Raw genomic sequence first — 18,595 nt, forward strand, 5'->3', positions numbered from 1 at the left:
GTACTTTGTTTGTTAGCCTGTTAGGACTTCATTATTCTCTCTCTCAGGTCAGCTGCCCTTGTGTTGAGTCCATCTGTCATTAGGGATTTGTACCCAATCTCGATATTTAGGCGTGATGATGAAACCACCCCCAAGCTGACCTGGCATCCTGGTTCCCCCTTGCCGTAGCATATTTGTACCATGGATGAGGCACAAAGCTGTGCCTCATCAATCTTTAGCTGTGATAGCAACTTCTTATTGCGAATATTCAAACACTGAGCTAAGAGTCGCTTCTTAGTCAGTGAGGACGTGGGGTTTCGAAGCAACCATTTCTCCCACGTCCTCTGCAGGTACTCACTGGGGTTACTCCTGTAGTAACACTCCATCAGTACCATGTTCTCTGCCTTGCTCCACAAATGCCTTATTCCAGTAGCCAATTTGACATCAGGTAGTTCCCTGACCCTTGACGTGGACCTTGTTGTCCTGGGCAATGTCCAAGTCGGTATGACTCTATCATTTATGGTTCCGCTTCCGACTTCTACATCCAACACCACCACAATGTCTGGCTGGTTGGCGTCACCTGCTTGTCAGTCTGTATTACCAGATCTTAGTTCAGTTGTTCTCCACCACCTTTGGAGGTGTGACCAACTTTGACCTTGGAGTTTCCTGTCAAAAATATTCCTGTACACTGTAGCAGATACTTGGTTGTGATGTTTCATGTGCACCTTACCTGCTTAGCATCTTACAGCCTGCTGCTATGTGCTGGACTTTGTCACAGTTTTTGCGCAGCCGCTACCCTGGATTTTGCCTGGTGTGATCAATCCCAGCTTCTATCACCCTTGTGCTCAGAGCCTGTTCTTTTCTTTGATTTCAGCCTTTTCCAGCCACTTCCTCACTCTGACGGTGGTATGTGTCACACAGGGGCTGATCTTGCCACGATAGATAAATAGAACCAGACCAAAGCCTGATGGCAGGGCATTTTCTGGCTTTGTGGGGGCCTCAAGCAAGCTGTTGTTTGGCCCCCAAAATCTGACACAGTCCATGAGCAAAACAGGCTACAGTTAAAATTAAATAGGTTGAGCTCAGCCACTAAGCCTCAATCCGTTAACAAATAAAACTGATTTTGAGTGTTTAATTAAGAAAATACAACAGACCAACATCTATGTTAATGTGTGTGAAATCTAAGCAACACTAAAATATAAGTCATTATTCATCACCAGTGTCCCACTGGATAACCATCTGGACCTTCAAAATGTTTTAGAATTGCTGGTGCACCGACAATTCTTCTTAGGTTATCAGGAAAATTAAATTATGAGTGCATATTCTTATTGTCTAACAGCGGTGATGGTGCAGTAATACAGAAAAGAAAAATTAATCTGTTTCGATATTAAACATAGGGATGGATGTAGTGTCCATTTTAAGTTAAAAGTTGTCAATTTTAAGAGTTTCCTGCCCTACTTTATTAGAGTTCCCTTCATTAATTTACACATTGGACTAGTTAATAAAACAAAACTAAGATAACTGATTGATGCCCAATGATTTAAATCATTTAAAATCAAACCCTTAAAATATTTATTTAAACTTTTTACTTCTAATTAGAGGCCTGTAATAAAACTACTAATAATGTATAACATACGGGTGTGGAGTCAGTCAGACATCCATCATAGGGGCCACTCCAGCTTCTTTTTGATATTCTCATTAATGAGCTGTCAATCATTCCCACCATACTTACGTCACTCATTGTGCAACCGTGCGGTTCAAAGAATGTAACCTCAGAATGCCAAAAAACACCAACCACAGCTAATATTGCAGCTGTGGGGCCCTCTGTTGGGTTGCAAGCCCTGAGCAGTCCTTGAGTTCACCAATAGCAAGAACTGGCTCTGCCTGGTGGACAACAACAATATTAACATACAGCTGTTGTTACCACGACAGATGTCAAAGTAGCAAAGATGTTAAAAAAAAGGAAAAAAAAGAATAAAACAATGCAGGGCTTGTTTCAGATTCTCTCTTCAAATAACTTTCCGCTCGACTGCTTCTGTACATCTGGTAAAACAGTCCTCAGGGGGGTCAAAGTCCAGGTGGAAGAAGATGAGCCTTCTCCACAGAGAACCGTCAGCACAGTGACTGTGGAGATTATAACCAACTCCTGGACAACATCCAACTGGGACAGAAGCGGAGCTGAAGCCCAGGCCCGAGGACAGCTCTCTCATGGTGAGTGATTCTGGGCGTCTCTCTTTTCTAGCAGCATAGAAACAACCTGATTCTGCTTGTAGCATTTATCATCATACTTTATTCATTTATATTGCTATCTGGCCTAAAATGAAGTCCACTAAATATTATTACAGTATTTAGAACTATGATCATCTAATTATGGTATAGAATGATAGAGCTGGTTTAAACAAAACAATATGGAAATCATTTCAATCCATTTAAAACCTATTTCTACCTCTGAAGCACAGTATAAAGAGAGAAAGGGTTGAAAATGGAGAAGTTTAATGATGAGTCCGTTGATGGATAAAGAATTAAAGCCCGTGTTGGTGAATAGCCCCCTGGAACGGTCAACGTACAGCTGATAATAAAATACAAACATATGAGTTAGTGGCGGGGAGTAAAGCTTGAGGGTGTGTGCTGAGGGTCTGTTTGCAGAGGGGTGGGGGAATATCTGTGGTCAGGCACAACACGCAGCAGCAGTGGCAGCGGCGGAGGCAGCAGCGGCAGCAACAGGCAAATTCTACACGTATTCATTAAATGTACACTGTGTTAATGAGTGTGGAAGATAATTCATTTCTCTTTCTAAAAATGGATCAAAGTTATTTTGAATTTAATATGCGTAGCAGACAGGACCTCTGGAAATAAGGAGTGAAGATCACATCACAACAATATTAGCTCATTTATCAGGTGAGAACCAGTCAAAAGCCATCTGTTCATGCAATACGATGCTTATAGAGTGGGTGCATCTAATATCCATGTTCTAACAGCCACTGGTAAACTGGGAGCTCAATTTTGTTCCTTTGTCAACAGCTTGATTTGGTTACATATTTACTAAGTAAAATACTATTTTTCTTCCCTCCTCAGGGATGTTTCAGACAATAAATATGCAGCAAACTCCGCTCAGAATGACAGCATGTCCTTTATTAAAAAGGTAGTCCTGACTTTCTCAGTGTTCCTTTTTTTTTGGAACTGGGTGAACTGATTGTCTACAGCCACAGACGGGATCAGATTATAGCAAACGCTTCTTCACTTTCAATGTGCATTTTTGTGTGCAGCTCAGAAACATGGAGGCAAAGCCGGTCTTACACACCCTAAAGTTTCTGGTTCCCACCTTGTGTTTGGTGGCGATGCTGACCTATGGGCTGTTTGATCAACTGCGGAACTTCGTCTTTGGCATCTTCATCCCTCAGTATCACTACCCATACTCGGTGGCTCTCAGCTTTGCCCAGGTTGGTGTGTAATTATTCATCTCCTCCTGGAATCCTGATCTTTTCCTGAGCTGAGAGGGGGCATTTACTTCTGCGCCTTCCACAGTGATGTTTGTGTGCCTGCTTAAACTCAAAGGACAGTACGTGCTGCTGCTGGTACTTGATAGATGTTTAACCAGGGGGCTGGTTTACCATAATTTGAGCCATGCAAATGCGGAGTCAGGTGAGAGTGCAGTTCATTCAAAGTCTCATGGGTCTAAGTGAAATGGCAGGACAGCGAATTCAGAAGATGCTCTTTTATTCCAGATTATAGTTTGGTGAATTGACTAAAACAGATACGCCACTAAGGTGGAGGATTGTTTGTTGCTTATGGTCTCGTTCAGCTTTCGAAAGTTGTTGGATGGACAGTTTAGAATTTGTGGTTGCTGCAGGTTTTTCTTCTCTTTCTTTTCAGCTCTGTCAGCTCTGAATCTGGACCTTTGTCCCCTCCTCTCATCCGACCATTTTTTCTAGGTTTTGGTGTCTCTCTTATTCCTAAATCTTCTCCATGTATTGGATCTGGTGAGTCTGAAGCCTTACTCCAGGTCATTGGGTGAGAAGATGCTGGTGCCTGCCATCTGTCTCAGCACTCACGATGTTCTGGTCATGTGGGCCAAAGCCAGCAGCTTGTATTCTGGCCTCTACACACAGAGCCTGCTTCTGTTACCTTTAGCAACCGTTGGATTCAGCTTCTTCCTGAAGCTGCCCTCACTGCCTTCTGTCCACACCTCTGTTCTGATTTTCATCTTGAGTGGGACATCTTTTGTTCTCACAGGTAAAAATGGAAAATTAAGATGGTTCTGCAACTCCAGTGAAGTTTTATAACCCCTCCTCCTGTCTGTCTCTGCAGTCTCCCATGAACTGACAAGCATCCACCCTCTGGACTACATGTATGCGCCTCTTACTGTGCTGCTCCACAGTGTTTTTATGACCTTTCTGGCCAAAATATTGGAGGCAGAACACCAGCAGCCTCCTGATTCTCAAGCCTCCATGTTTGACATCTATTATGCCCAGCTGGTCACCCAGGGCTGCGTGCTGGGCCTGCTGTGGCTGCTGCACCCAGATGGTCCCTGGAGGGTGTTGAGTCTCAGCAGTTGGCACAGTCTGCTCTTTCTGGGCTACCTGCTTGCTCTTCTGCTGCTGAGCATGGTGCTGAACCTCACCATCGCTGTGTCAGCTCTGCGCATCTCTCCATTTGCTGCTGCAGTGCTCCATTCGGCAAGGCAGATAATGAGGCCCTTCATTCACTTTCTATAGTTTTACAGGAAAGTCAAATCCATAATTCACTAACAATTACTGGCTACAGGTTGAGCAGCGCATCTTTTTGGGTCTGTGCATTGTGACAGGAGGCTGTACCACTACCACTGACATCTGCACTTTGTGGAGCTTGAATACAGAATGTTACCACAATGTTGGACATTTACAAACCATGTTGTGGCTCTGTCTATGGCTCTTGCCCAACTGCGGAAACTAACGAATCCCTTAATAAAAGGTTTAAAAAGTCAAGACAGTAGCTGACCTATGAACAATAAAAAATATGAAGGTCAAAGCACCTCATCAATCAGAGCTGGTCCAGTTGAGTAAACATCATGAAGCACAGCAACAATGAAAGTCAGGATGTAGCGATAAAGGTTAAGTAATGTTAATTTTACAACCCAAGTTAACAAACAGGGCGATGCTAGCTGAAGGCCTATTTAGCTTAATGCTAAAAGAGATGCAGCTTTCAAGCTCATGTGGGCATTTAGGACAATTATGGCCTGTTGGTATTTCTTTGATATTCATTGTTGTTGCCCTGGGCATTGGTTTCTCAGTGGTACCTTAAGCTTTTCCCAGAAGCACTTAGATGTTATCAGAACATCCTGACTGAGGTAAAAAATTACCACAGAACTCAGTAGAGTTAATACTGACAGACAAGTTTATATTTTATCCCTTAAAAGAAAAAATGGGTGGGAATTTGGGGACTTGAAGTCTTTTTTTCGTGCTAGTTAAACTTTAAACCCAGTTCTGTGAAGGTTATCCTTGAATAATACTGACTGCTGATGACTGTTAGAGGACAAAGGATCAGTTACTGGAACTGACATTTGTAATGTGAAAAAAAATTGTGAAATGAAATCTTCATTCAAAATATTTATTTCAACAAACATAAATGCTTAATTAGCAAAAAGAACAACCGAAATTGAAATTGTTATTTGGCCAGGACATCGTTTAGTCAAGAGGGACTGCAGCATATGGAGGAACCCTCAAAGAAAACCACTGGATTTAAATCTAAGAAGTGCTTTTCCTCATTAACTGCAGCTTCATGACCCAGCAGTTGTCCTTTATGACGGGTCAGAGTTGGCTGGAAGGTTGATGCCCAGACTCTGCAGGAGGTTAGAAGCTGGTCCAGCCAGTCCTGCTTGACAGCTGAGGGACTCTAGCAGGTTTGTGACCAGATTGACGTCTAAATCAAGCGGCCGGATCTCCTCCTCATTCTGCTCTGACCCTCCCTGTGTGGGGGGACTGTTAACAGGCAGATGAGGGGAACTATTGTCCAAGTCTGTCTTTTTAGAATTCTGCAGAGAGAAGACAAATATCAGCTTAATAGAAGACAATGGATGAGTCCTGCATGTTTATTATCAGTTGGAGCAGAGATTTGTATGTGGACAGTTTAGTGAAACTAAATAGAACCCAAAATAAAGAGCAGTTCAGGCTGCTGCAGTCACGCAGAATCAAAAACACATTTACCGTCACAGTGAAGCTCTGTCCTATTTTAGTGCTCATCAGCTCCTCATCCATTTGGTCCATGTAACTTCTGAGGTCATTTAAAGTTTCTGTCCCATTCTGCTCTGTGTCACCGGAAGTCTCCTCCTCCCGCTCTTTATCACTTTCATCATCATCATCTAGATCATCTGAATCTAACTCTTCCATTTCATTACCTGTAAAGAAAATAGAACAACATGATGAGGTAGAAATGTAACCAAGATTATGAATGTCATATTTTCCATATTGCATACCTAACAGTCTTTCCAGGGCACTGGCCATGGAGTTTGGGTCAAAATTAAAAGACTGGCGAGAACTGTCCCTGAAACAGAAAGAAACCTGAACTGAGTACTTCTCCCAGGACAGTGAAAACAAGATGATAAAAGATAAAACATCTTTTGACCACAATAGTTGTGTCTGTCTCTCTATCTGTCTCACCATGGCACTTCAGCACCCTCATGTGATGACATGGTGTCGAGGAACTTCTTCATCCCCTGACTGACTGCGATAAGGCTGTAGCCACACTCCTCATTCTTTATGTGCTCCATTTCTCCTTTCCTCTCCTCTGTGCCCTCTAGTTGCTGGGTGGGTTGGGTAAGACTACAGTTCTGGCTGGCAGCATCAGCTCTCCCTCCAGTCCTCTCCTGCAGCAAGTGATCCAAATCCTGAGCTGTGATTTCCAGCCAACTGTCATCTGGCAAAGGACATAGAGCAAAACGAATTATGGGAAAATAAAATCAGGAGGAGCCATGTCACGGGGTATAACGGGAATTCTTAAGAGGGTAATTTTTTTAAAAATAAACAAACTATATAGAACAAATAGACACAACAATGGGAATGTGCTGAAATGCAATTTTCAAACATTCAAGATGGGACATAAAAGGTAGAAGCACGTGGATTGTCATAAAATTACATTGAAGTTTAATCAGTTACATCACTCAATTTGGATGGACAAATTGACTCACCGTCCTCTTGGGGGAGCTGTTGCTCTCGCTCCTTTAGTTCTTCCAGGTTCAATGGATGGCCGTTCTGCATCAACAGGAGAATCTCCTCACCAGGGGACAAGGCACTGAGAACACGTGTAAACAGAATGCACTCAGAGAGCTCAACCTCGAACATGACAAGGTCACATGCTCATACATGTGCACAGCCACAGTCCTCACCTTGATTCAAAGGCAACAGACTGTTTAAAGAAATGCTCTGCAGATCTCATCAGCTCTCTGTAACGGGTTGAGCCTTCCAGTTCACCCTGCATTTGACAACAAGAAAAGAAACATTGTGAGGCCCGACACTGGGTGCTTTGGTGTTGGGTAAACAGCTTCCCTTTCATGTGACTTTAACATTCCAAATGAGAGACAAACCTGGAAGTAGTCATTCTTTTTAAGACTCTCCAGGAAGCGTTTCCACTGAGGGTTACAACTGATGGGAGCATCAGGCTCCGATGAAGGCAGCCTAACTCGAGAGCACAGGATCTCAAAGCCATGGGCCTTGGAGTGGAGTGTACACACAAAGACATCACTACAACTGCCAATCACAAATTATTGAACAAAATGTGTTACAAATCAGGGTAACTCACCAGCTTCATGCCAAGCTCATGGGCTCTGTACTGGGGATGAGAGTGAGGAGGCAGTGTGAATCCACTCCTACGATCTGAAGTGAACTGCTGCTGCAGCAGCTGAGCATACAGACAACGCGTGAACGTCACCTGCACATAGGCATTAACGTATAAGGTCACAATGCATAAAAGCCACTTCCCCAAAGCTGTTTTAATGTATTAAAGCTCAACTCAATGTGTGTTTACCGAGGTGAGGACTCTTGTTTCTGGAGAAAATATCTTGAAGCTTCTACAGGCTTGCAGATCAACTGGATCTCGCAGGTAGAATGCTGACACTGCATGAGCAACCAGCTGTGGTCTCTGTGCTAAAACCATGGCAATACCTGCAGGTATGAAGCAGTGGGCTTGGTGGAGGCCAGTTTTAATCTTCTCAGGGTACCTAAATGGAAAGTAAAAGCATTCATATAATCATATAATGCCAATTGTATATTTTATCATGAAATTGGACAGGCAAAAAAATCTTGTGGTTTGACAAATGTTTTATCAATAGTCATAATAAGAAATCACTTAATGGTGTTTAAGTTTATACAAATAGATTTTATAAGAACCTAAAAAAGGTTTTTACCCCTTTAATCGCTTCTTGAGGGCAGAACAAATCTTAGGGCTTGCCTGACAGACATGTGGATGGGAGCAAAGCTCTGCAAGGGCTTGTGAAAGACTGGGCACCACATCTTTTGAAAATCCTACTGTGCTGAATTTGGACGGACAAGGCAAAATATGTACCTCACCTCTGTGGAGGAAGACCTGTTAAAAGAAATGACAAAAACTATATAACTCTATATAAAATAATATTAAATACAATTCTTGTTTCATTTAGTAAGCTTACTCTATTTTGACTGGAGTCTGGATTCAGCCACTTGGGAAGATAATCTGCTGCTTCAATTAAAAGGAATTCCCCATCATTGTCTTCAACTCTTTGCCAACAGATAGGCCACAGAAGCAGAAATCATTTCTTGTTCAAGCACTGCATTTTGGTAACCATTAATTTTAATTGATTTAAAAGATGAAGAAAAAGTAAAACACATTTTACCCTACCTTGCTGCCAGCTCAGGGAACGCTTCTGTTATTTGCAGTAGCAGGTAAACAATGAACCATTCATCCTCTACATTTTCTCCAAACTGAGTGCTTCCTCCAATGTGAGCGGGGACGCCTCCTGCCAATATAAACTTTCGGGTTTAATTTGACAAGATAAATGTAATATTAATAAAGAAGTTTCTCTAATGACCTATTTATACCTTTTTCAGAATGATACGTAAGGTTGAATGGCTGATTCTGCCAGATGTACTGAACCAAAAGTGGCGCAAACTTGACTAAAATCTCCTCTGCTAAATGTGTCAGGCGTTCCTCTGTCACGTCTGAACCGTCTGGTTGAAGCAAAAATAGTTTGTATTGGACCATGTCCTCCACAACCACTGTCCTCTGCAGGAAGTCCATTTAAATTGTTTAGAAACGGCTATAAAAAAAAAAAAGCACCACGTTACAGATTAGACATATAAATAGACAAATAATGGCAGAAAAGACTGTATAAGTAGGCTCGTATAACAGGTGAGTATTAACTCACACAGCACGGTATTTGCTAACTAAAAAGAATTAAACACCGTTGGTATTCCAGAAATCTCTAAACATCTCAATGCGTCATACCTTGCCTTGCTTTCAAATGTAGGGTCGTTAGTCGCCAGTCCCCGGAGCGAAAATGAAGATAGGAGAAAGCAGATTTCATAAGTCGTTCCTAAAACGCCATCAGTCGTTTATTGCTTGGATCCTACACTGAATTAAGCTCGACTAGCACAAGCTAACAAGTAATGGTTCCGCCAGGTCAATTGTCGCAGTTCGAAAAGTGGAAAAACTTGGTACTTTTTTTACCCATATTTTTGGCACAGAAAACAACTTAATCTCTGTTTTATTTCAGGAAAACCAACTGAGAAATGACTTATTGATTTTTTACCTTCTTTCTTTGGTAAAGACATCGTTCCCAGTAATTAAGCGGAAAGACTTCAACGACACAATAGGATGATCGTGATGGATAAAGGGAATTGTAGTGAAACAGACAATAAGGAACTAACATTTTGACTGGTTCCGAAATCTATTTCCCGTGGGGCCACGGGGCACGACGCTGCGTATCCATGGCACCCGCTTTCGTGTCGGTGGTGCTAATATTAGCAAAGAATATCCTCAAGGTGGATAGCCATCGATACTTCTCCTGGTGTATCCATACGTTTTATGGTGGATGTATACTTCATTGGTGACCTAACGCAATACAAATTGAATCCACATATGTTAATCTAATCATAATTATTTTTGAATTCTTTTGATACATCACTGCCCGTGCCTTGTTTTTCATCTGATCTGTAACGTGAACGACTGTTGGCTTATTTTCCACCGCCTCTTACTTTAACTGCAACAGCTAGATAAACTCTTAGTATCTGTAGCCCAAAGCCCGTCCAGCTTCCTCGCAGTTCGTTTCTTTCCAGACTAGAGGAAATGTCAGATCCCTGTCCTAATTATTGCCGATGGGCCAAGGACCCGAAGGGAGGACGAAAAGACGCGAGTTTGAGCTTGTGAAACGGACACGAGGGAGAATGATTACTCGATACAACAGACGACCAGTATCTCACAAACTTGAAATGTAAGTAAACACTATGACAAGACATTAAATATAACGATTGATGAATTTTATCCTTCACCTGATGCCTTTTATATATTTTGTTTACAGTAAGAATGAAACCAGCCTTCTAAAGAGCAACAAGAGCATTTTCTGATTAAAGTTGTCTTTGTAATGCAGTCGTGGGTTATCCCGAAGCAGACTCGACAACCATCCTCTCCCAGAGGAGGCAGATGATAGCCAAACCTCTCAGCACTACCTCCATGACCTACAGGAAACTGGCTCCATTCACAACAGGTAACAAGGTCCAACTGTCTCTACACACAAGTCAACAAGGACGTCACCAGAGTTGGGTGAAGATGTGATCAGACTGCTTCTAACATGCATAAACACAGTGTTTGTGTACATGTGCAGTAATGTTACACTATCTTAAGTCGACTGCTGACGGCCCATCTTATGTTAAACTAAACGCCCAGAAACAGTTTATTGATAGATCTTGCATTCTCTCCTTCCGTATGCAATCCAAATAATAGATAATTACACACTTGTGAGAATATTCAACTTCTGTGAAATGCTAATAAATTAAAATCAAAAATGTAAGTAAAGCTGATCTTCTTTTTGTGCACTATAGCTCAGAGACGTCTGCTGCCTCAGGTCACTCTGATTGTCCTACTATCATCTCAGTAGACTCCAATCAGTCCTGGTCTGGTATTCGCAGTTCCACTGGAACTGGCATCTCTACAGAGAGGAGTTCTGTGTTCTCCTGGGGTTACGATGTAAGTCTGCACCACCTATAGTCAGCTTATGTGACTTGTGTTGTGTTCTGCAGTCAGTCTATTTTCAGACTCTGATGGGGATTACCGTAGTCAGTTTTCATGTTGTGTTTACCAGCATTTGATGTTGCTGCAAAACGTTTACAGTACTCAATTATTTATTTAGTTTGTTATCCTGAAGCTGCTTCTCTTAAAGAAAAAAAGACCATCAAACAGGCTAATTTACTCATTGCATGTCCTCCGTTTTTTTTAACAGTAATTAAGCAATTCGGTTAGGTGACCAACACATGCACAGCTGAGAAAAAGGAAGTTGCATTCATGTGTTTGAACCGATGAACAGACAGGCAGAAAATCTGCATATGTGAAAATAACTAGATCATTTTTATGTCTTTCCCAAAGGAGTTTGACAAAGCAGCGTCAAGGCAGGTGCAGCAAATGTTTGAAGAGATTGACAAAGAGCTGTATGAGGGGAGAGGCGGTGGAGCTGGGATTCTCCAAGGACTGCAGGATGAGTGTCAGCAGTGGGCCACTCGCTTCCCTCATCTTCGGTATTTTACCCACAGTTTTCTACCAATCTTTTGACTTTTTTTAGTTGTAGTATTTATTGTAGGTGTGTGTCAGGATTGTGGGGACTCAGGTGGTGTGTCCTGGTGATGAGGGCTTCCAGTGGTACGCTACTTCAGACAAGAGCAGCTTGGAGAACATGTCAGCAGCCAAAGGGAGCAGTACGTGGAGCCCACATAAAGACAAGGGCATTAGAGAGTAAGTCGCAGTGTGCACTGATTTGAACAAGCCTAAATGATGTTTTACTGCCTTTATGTCTTTGCTTGGTCAGAGCGGTATTCTGTGTAGCTGTCGTTTCTTGACAGAAGACAGCTACACATCAATTATGGATCAGTTGTGGAGGATTGTTGTTTTTCTTTTACCCAGATGCTCTGATGTGTCAACTGGGCCAACTGCAGCTAGCTCCTGCTTGCCCTGGCCGTTTAAGACATTTAACCCATCAGTGCTGTATATACCATATCTTTTCAGGCTCATTCTTTATATCCATCAGTATTCTTTGCAATGAGTGGCTGCATTCATATTGTGTTTATGATGGGGAAATATTGTTTCTCTTTTAAAAAGTTTTCCAGACAAAAGCATTCTGAGACATTTCTTCTGATTTGCTGTTGGGTTTTTGCTAATGATTTCAGCACCACAAGAAAAAAATCAACTTGATCTAATGATTCATAAATTATAGATTATCTGAGGCATATTTAATGTGTGAACTATTCAACTATTCAATGTCTCATTATATACAGAACTGCTTTTCACCCCTGTTCATTTGCTGCTGTTCTGGGAAAAGCTTGAATGTGCAGGGCAGGCGAGCGGCGTTTCTACAGTCTTCCTCAGCACAGTTTGACGGCTCCTCTAGTGGCTCCCACAGTCAACATATGCAGAGAGTGATTGAAATTGAAGGTCTAATGGAGGAATACCTGGCCTTTGATAGCAGGGACCTGTAAGTAATCCACATCATACTTGAGACTGAACTACCCATCTCCCCTTCTTATGGCACACATGTGCTCACAGCTTTGGCTGCAGGTTTTTTTTATATTAACCTTCTTCTATAGGGATGATGAGTGTGAGCAGGATAATTTAGAGTCAGCTCACCGGCATCACTGTCTTCCCCCCGTCTCACCGTACCGATGTCATCGCCAAGCTGTGCTGGATCTGCTGTTTGATGACGTGTGGCAGCAGCTGGTGGGCTGGATGAAGGAGCTGGTTCAGCACCAGTGGGAATCCTGCACCTCAGGTAGGTGTTTTAACTAATCTGCATTTATTAAAACCTGTTTTTGAATTATACGTGTGGTCGGCAGCCAAAGACAAGATTTCTGGGAGCTTGAACCCCGCGCGACAGGATTCTCAGAATTCTTTCATGCTGCTCTCCATGATGCCTACGATGTTACCTAAGGTTGGCCACAGCAGGGTGCCCCCGATCACTGCTGGTCAGCACTTCCAGGTTAGTCGGATAGGTGTTTGTCACTGTTAAAATCCCGGGTCAGTCGAGAACTTTAGTTCATGTTGTTTTTTAAGTTCACTGCTATCCAAACCTCAACACAACGCATACTGGCGCAAGTACTTGCCATATACATTGTATATATGATATAATGTGATTGTTTATACGGATACTAGTGAATTCTCAAATCTCACCCTGCTCTCTAATTGAGCTTGTCTGTAACTTTTATATTTAAATGTTGTCTGTCCACAGTTTAATAAACTTTATTGACTTTTGGGCTCTGACTTTTGGTACTTCCAGTACATGAACCTGTGTCACTCTTTTTTTCTTCCTCCTGTCCCTGGTGCCTTTCTATGTACCCCTTCTTTTCATGCCTGTTTCCATCCTGTAGTGTCTTCACCATTCTTCCTTCTGTGGCTAACACTTTCTTTTCCTTTTGCCTTTTTTCCCTTAAAGAACACAAAGTCAGGTGGCTCAAAGCACAAATCCAGCCGGAAATCCAAAAAGCAGAAAAGGCCTTCCAGTGTATGTAACTCCCTCCCTTTGGAGCAGAATGATGGCTGTTCATAGCAGCTCATTCTCTGTTCTAGAATATTTGTGGTCGTGCCCACCGAGTAACATGAAAGCATCTGTTTTACCATTTTAGTTAACCCCAAGTCATTTTCAACATGAGCTTCTCTGTTTTTCTGTATGTTTCTTTCACAACATGAATGTTGGGATGCTTTGATTTGGTAGTTATTTATTTTGTTCTAAGTATCCTTTTTGTTCAGTTGCTTCTTTTACATGAAATTTTTTCATTTGTTAATGATTCATCATAATACCTGACCACGTGAGCAGTAGCCGTTAATAACTAATAACTTCTATTCTGTCTTTTTTCTCTTATCCTGTTTCTATCTTGTCTATTTTTCCTTCCACCATCCATCTGTCTCTGTACCCTCCCCCAGGCTGGGAGGGTCCCAGCTGGAGCCTCTACAACTCAGCACAACCTGAACGATCTCATCGTGATCCACAGTATCCCCCTTCAGCAGAGGAACCTGAGCCTGTTGGACAGAAACCAGTATGGACACATTACTTTAACCATTAAGCACAGGGGCCAAACCTGGAAAAAAACAACACATTTATTTGCTTAAATGGGCCTGAAAATGATTCATAGATCCGGTTTCCATCGCTAGCTGAACACATTTCTGTTCCTGGGGTAAACACCTTGTTTGGCAGCGTTCAGCCTTTTGGTGAGACACCAGTACAAGCTCTGTTTTTCATACAGGGACACAGAAGAGCGGCAGGGCCACAGATCAGGCTCCAACACAATTCCCTCCAGCAGACCTCAACCACGGCGATCCCTGGAGCAGAGCTCTTCCTCGCTGTCCCGGCCACCTCAGTCTGCGCGACGCAGAAATCCTCCTCCCCGAACCCTCCTACCACTGGTTCCCAGCTCCAGTCTTACAGGGTCTATAGATGAGGTCATCCGTGGGACACGACTGTAAGTGAGGTATCATGGGAAAGCTTGTCAACCCGACACCAGCTGTTTTTCCTCTTTGCACGTTTGCATTCTTCCTTGCAGACTGAGAGGCTTTGAAAACTGATTCTCTATCAGCTTTTGCCTTTTGGCTGTTCCTTTGTGATAGCAGCTTCCTGGCAGAACTTGGGATGAGCCGCAAGTGACAGAGAATAGAGACTGTTCTGTGTCAGTGCTCGTAATGTTAAAATTCTGCTGGAAACCTGCATGTTGACTTTATGATCATGGGTTTGGATAATGAAGCTTGAGGGTTGAGTCAAAATATGACTGTCAGACATCTGTAATGTCTCCTTGCACAGACCTACAGTCAGTGACCGACTCGCATCCCCTTTGTTGGCACTAAGCAGGAATACGCTCCTTCCCCCCATCAGCAGCGGTGACCTGGACACGTCTCAGTTAGGGCAACAGTCTAAACCTGCACAGGTATGGTACATTGCCATAATAACATACATTACATTAAACCCCACCTGAGTATCACATGTTCATGCTGCCCCAGCGTCAGAAAGGTCCCAGCAGCCGAGCTCACAGTGCTCTGAACGACCAGGCTGGTGGTGTGGTACTGAGAGACCGCCACCACCTGCTGGACATCTTCTCTCGTCCAAACACTACTCACACTTACAGGGTAAGATGCTCTCAGCCTCCACTCCAACCTGTATGCACGAAGCATCGTGTGCTTGACTACCTCTTCTTTCCAGTCCGACACCCCATACCGGCGGTCCTTTACAGTCCTGGACAACATCAACCAGGGGCGGCCAGGCAGAGCGTCTGTGGCCACAGGTCAGGGATTCAAATCGGTCAAATATAGTATTGAATGATAAGAACAAAAGTCACGCAGAAGCTGTTGACAGGAATCAAATATGGATTTGGTCCTGAATCTTTCTGCCAGACTCCCTCGGCATCGGCGTGACTGGCGTCAGTCTTGGCATCACCAGCTCATCCTTTTTGGACTCGTTTTCCCATCACCCCTTGGGGCACATGCCCATCCAGGACGAGGAGGAGCCGGATCCACAGGTTCCTGGGCCAGGTCAGGAGAAATCAGCAGCTGACGAAACTTCTAGAACTCTTAATGTCGGCTGGTTGTGGTGAAAGTTCTTCTCTTCACAGCTCCTGTGGTGCCCGTGTCTGTCCCACCGCGCGCTTACAACCGCGGAGGCGTCTCATCCCGAACCAGTAGACATCCCCCGTAGATCCCCATCCCTACTCACACTTTATAAGCCATCCATCTTTTCATTCAACACTGTATTTTTGCAGTAACGTGGTTTATTTACTGATGACTGCCGTTTTGCTAAAAGCAGATTTTTCTATGTCACAATTCAACGTTTTGCTACAGCCAAAACCCCATTAACCAGTTGTGAGGATGTAATGAATGGGTACATTTATTCAGTGAACATACTGTAAATTAGCCTCCGCTGTGTTGTTCCAGTACATGACAGCAGGTAATGACTGGTGTCCCCAGATGGGGGGGGACAGGAAATGTGCACTTTCTCTCTCTCTCTCTCTATGTGACATCAGGGAGTTTGGTACTGTATCTTTTATAACAATTCAACCAACATCAATCAAACCAGAGCTTCTCATTGCTGTAATTGCACAATAGGTGGAGAGATGCCACCTTTTTGATTTTTACTTGTTTTCTCCTCCAACCTTGCACAGAAAATGGAATAATGAGGTTTGGAAAAGAATCACTATTATAGTGCTACAGCAGAAAAATGTAAATTATTGGTTTGTGTATAAATACTGAATTAACATTTGCTCTCTATTATTGAGCGCATAATGTTTTTACTGGGTCATTTATTTCATTTCTGAAGGTTGAAAGAGCCATACAACAACTAGACAAAGCTTGAAAATATTTTCAGATACTTTATATATGACTTAAAAAGCGGGTGTACATAAATATGAATGCATAAGGAGTTTGACAAGGAAAATAAATTATAATTTAAGTTCTGGTTGAGACTGAAAACAGCTCCTTGGCCATGAACTTTATTCTAACTGGAAATCTGAAGTTGACTGTTGTAAAGATTTTCAATCTACCACCACTGAGGCCTGTTAGTTGTTACTTTTTTCCTCTCTTTGGTTTGCTGCTGGTTTTGGAGTACTTGGCTTCCAGGTCAGACAGGAAACTGTTAAAATTATTCTCTCTGGACTTCTGTCGTTGCTGGAAAAACATAATTTTCCATTCATTAGATGAAAATCAAGTTGACTGTTCCTTTCATAAACATGTATGCACATTGGATACCTGCAGCATCATCACAAGGCTGTTGTCCTGCTCACACAGCCCCAATTCCTTTTGCATTTCCTCTGCTTCTTCTTGTTCTCTGTCAGCCTGGAACATCAGATCCCATCACAAAACTGCAATCAGTCAAACCTGAAAGATATTAACTAATACAGCTTTAAAATTAACAAGGTGCTTACCCTTTTCCTTCGAGCCTTTTTCTTCCGTTCACTCTCCCGACTAAACGCTGCAAATGCTTTTACCTCTCCACCGTCAATGGCGGCCTGGATGATGCTGCAGATCCTGGGTTCATCCTCCTGGGTGCAGCAAAGGGCAGATGCTGTAATGGCATCCATGTCTCCCTTATGCTGCAAATACAGCTGAAGAACATCTTGCTTCTCCTCGTCAGAACCTTTATATGTCTTCTCAAACTCAAGGATGTCCTGCACTGTGATCTATGGGACAGATGGAAGACAGTAAAAGCATTAAAGTTTAATTCTAAGAACATTTTAGATCAGTTTAATGATTAAACTGATCTAAACTAACATTTTTGGAAGACAAACAGCTCATTGCATCCCGTGACACCTTAATGATTGAAAAAAGACCTGGCATCCTGAGGTACCTTGGGGAAAAGCAGTCTCCAGTAGTCCTCCCAGCAGCGATCTTGACGCAGGATGTCAGAGTCTTCGTCTACCAGCCCATGGTCATCATAAACAGCTCTCTGCTCCTTATCGCTCAGGACTGTATAGAGTTTCCCCAGGACCTAGAACACAACAACTCATTTCTGAGGAGCTCTGGCTAGCAGGCTACAGAGCAAACATTTGCCTGGGAGTGAGATATTCCATACTGCATATTTTTAAAAAGACAACTGTGTTAACCACCGCTACCATTTGACTCAATAGCACTACAGCGGGTGATTTGACTCTAATGTATGTGCTAAAAAAATAATATCCAACTGGCATATTGACGGAAATGAAGATGAATATTAGGCAAAGAAGCAGAATTAAGATAGCCTGGTGAGCGGTCAGGAGTTATAGCAGCTCATGTAAGACAAAACAGCTAGCTAACTAGCAAACATTAGCTTGTGCTCGTTCAACCGGTAATGACCTGAAATTTCTCTGTGGCCAGCGGGTCATCGGCAGCCCTGTCCGGGTGCACTTTCAGTGACACTTTGTAGTAGCTCCTGCGAATGTCTCCCTCGGCCGCGTCCTTCTTGACGCCCAGGACCTCGTACAGGTTTGAGGTCTTAAAAAGCTCCAGGCACCGCTCAAGTAAACCCATCCTGACCATCTAGCGAACGTTAGTCCCAGATTGATCACTCACACCCACTAACTGTCTCTGAGCCTATAAACGGTTGGTAAACTGAAGGGAGGCTGAATTCTTCTGGTTTCTGCTCCGTTTTTTTGTTGCTTCTGTTGTTGTGCAACATCTATTTGGCGCGCTGGTCTGTTAGTCGTATCCGGCGTGCTTACGTCTATCGGAAGCTCGTCCCCATTGGTTGTCATTGTTGGTGCCTCACGTTATAAAAAAATGGCGATGGATGGATGGATGGATGGATGGATGGATGGATGGATGGATGGATGGATGGATAGATAGATAGATAGATAGATAGATAGATAGATAGATAGATAGATAGATAGACTGATTGATAGATTGATTGATATTTGAATTGCAGATATTTGAATTGCAGAGGTGGGCAAACAAATAT

General features: G+C 42.9%; 3 protein-coding genes across 15 annotated transcripts; 1 reads left to right on the top strand and 2 right to left on the bottom strand.

The window, feature by feature from the left end:
- The first annotated feature begins 1,790 nt into the window (after positions 1–1,790).
- On the top strand, positions 1,791–16,449 carry fam149b1 (family with sequence similarity 149 member B1). 12 transcript variants are annotated; one of them, XM_057046722.1, is made up of 20 exons: positions 1,791–2,190; positions 2,814–2,877; positions 3,055–3,121; positions 3,246–3,419; positions 10,263–10,417; positions 10,574–10,690; positions 11,025–11,169; positions 11,566–11,714; positions 11,788–11,928; positions 12,512–12,664; positions 12,777–12,958; positions 13,023–13,165; positions 13,619–13,687; positions 14,107–14,219; positions 14,427–14,642; positions 14,978–15,101; positions 15,175–15,300; positions 15,374–15,455; positions 15,565–15,702; positions 15,783–16,449. In XM_057046722.1, exons 5-20 carry the CDS (start codon positions 10,302–10,304, stop codon positions 15,863–15,865), a joined length of 2,097 nt encoding a protein of 698 aa, XP_056902702.1. In that variant the 5' UTR covers positions 1,791–2,190; positions 2,814–2,877; positions 3,055–3,121; positions 3,246–3,419; positions 10,263–10,301; the 3' UTR covers positions 15,866–16,449. The 12 variants fall into 12 exon arrangements, 11 of the variants coding, with proteins under 11 accessions (XP_056902702.1, XP_056902705.1, XP_056902707.1 ...); XM_057046724.1 differs by having other exon boundaries at positions 2,172–2,190; positions 2,817–2,877; XM_057046721.1 differs by lacking the exon at positions 1,791–2,190 and adding an exon at positions 2,404–2,729.
- ecd (ecdysoneless homolog (Drosophila)) lies at positions 5,552–9,707 on the bottom strand. Of its 2 annotated transcripts, none has more exons than XM_057046732.1 (14): positions 9,433–9,707; positions 9,027–9,244; positions 8,827–8,944; positions 8,618–8,705; positions 8,357–8,535; positions 7,978–8,170; positions 7,753–7,881; positions 7,538–7,663; positions 7,340–7,425; positions 7,142–7,245; positions 6,615–6,870; positions 6,431–6,498; positions 6,162–6,352; positions 5,552–5,989 (listed from the first exon to the last, which is right to left on the bottom strand). In XM_057046732.1, exons 2-14 carry the CDS (start codon positions 9,223–9,225, stop codon positions 5,756–5,758), a joined length of 1,971 nt encoding a protein of 656 aa, XP_056902712.1. In that variant the 5' UTR covers positions 9,226–9,244; positions 9,433–9,707; the 3' UTR covers positions 5,552–5,755. The 2 variants fall into 2 exon arrangements, with proteins under 2 accessions (XP_056902712.1, XP_056902713.1); XM_057046733.1 differs by having other exon boundaries at positions 9,438–9,600.
- Positions 16,450–16,522: 73 nt separating the features above from the next.
- On the bottom strand, positions 16,523–18,346 carry dnajc9 (DnaJ (Hsp40) homolog, subfamily C, member 9). Its single transcript, XM_057046740.1, has 5 exons — positions 17,995–18,346; positions 17,510–17,650; positions 17,088–17,342; positions 16,912–16,998; positions 16,523–16,830 (listed from the first exon to the last, which is right to left on the bottom strand). The coding sequence occupies exons 1-5, from the start codon at positions 18,175–18,177 to the stop codon at positions 16,729–16,731; spliced, it is 768 nt and encodes a 255-aa protein (XP_056902720.1). The 5' UTR covers positions 18,178–18,346; the 3' UTR covers positions 16,523–16,728.
- Between the last annotated feature and the right edge of the window lie 249 nt (positions 18,347–18,595).

The sequence above is a fragment of the Takifugu flavidus genome, chromosome 11 (assembly GCF_003711565.1).
Source record: "Takifugu flavidus isolate HTHZ2018 chromosome 11, ASM371156v2, whole genome shotgun sequence".
Lineage (NCBI taxonomy): Eukaryota > Metazoa > Chordata > Actinopteri > Tetraodontiformes > Tetraodontidae > Takifugu > Takifugu flavidus.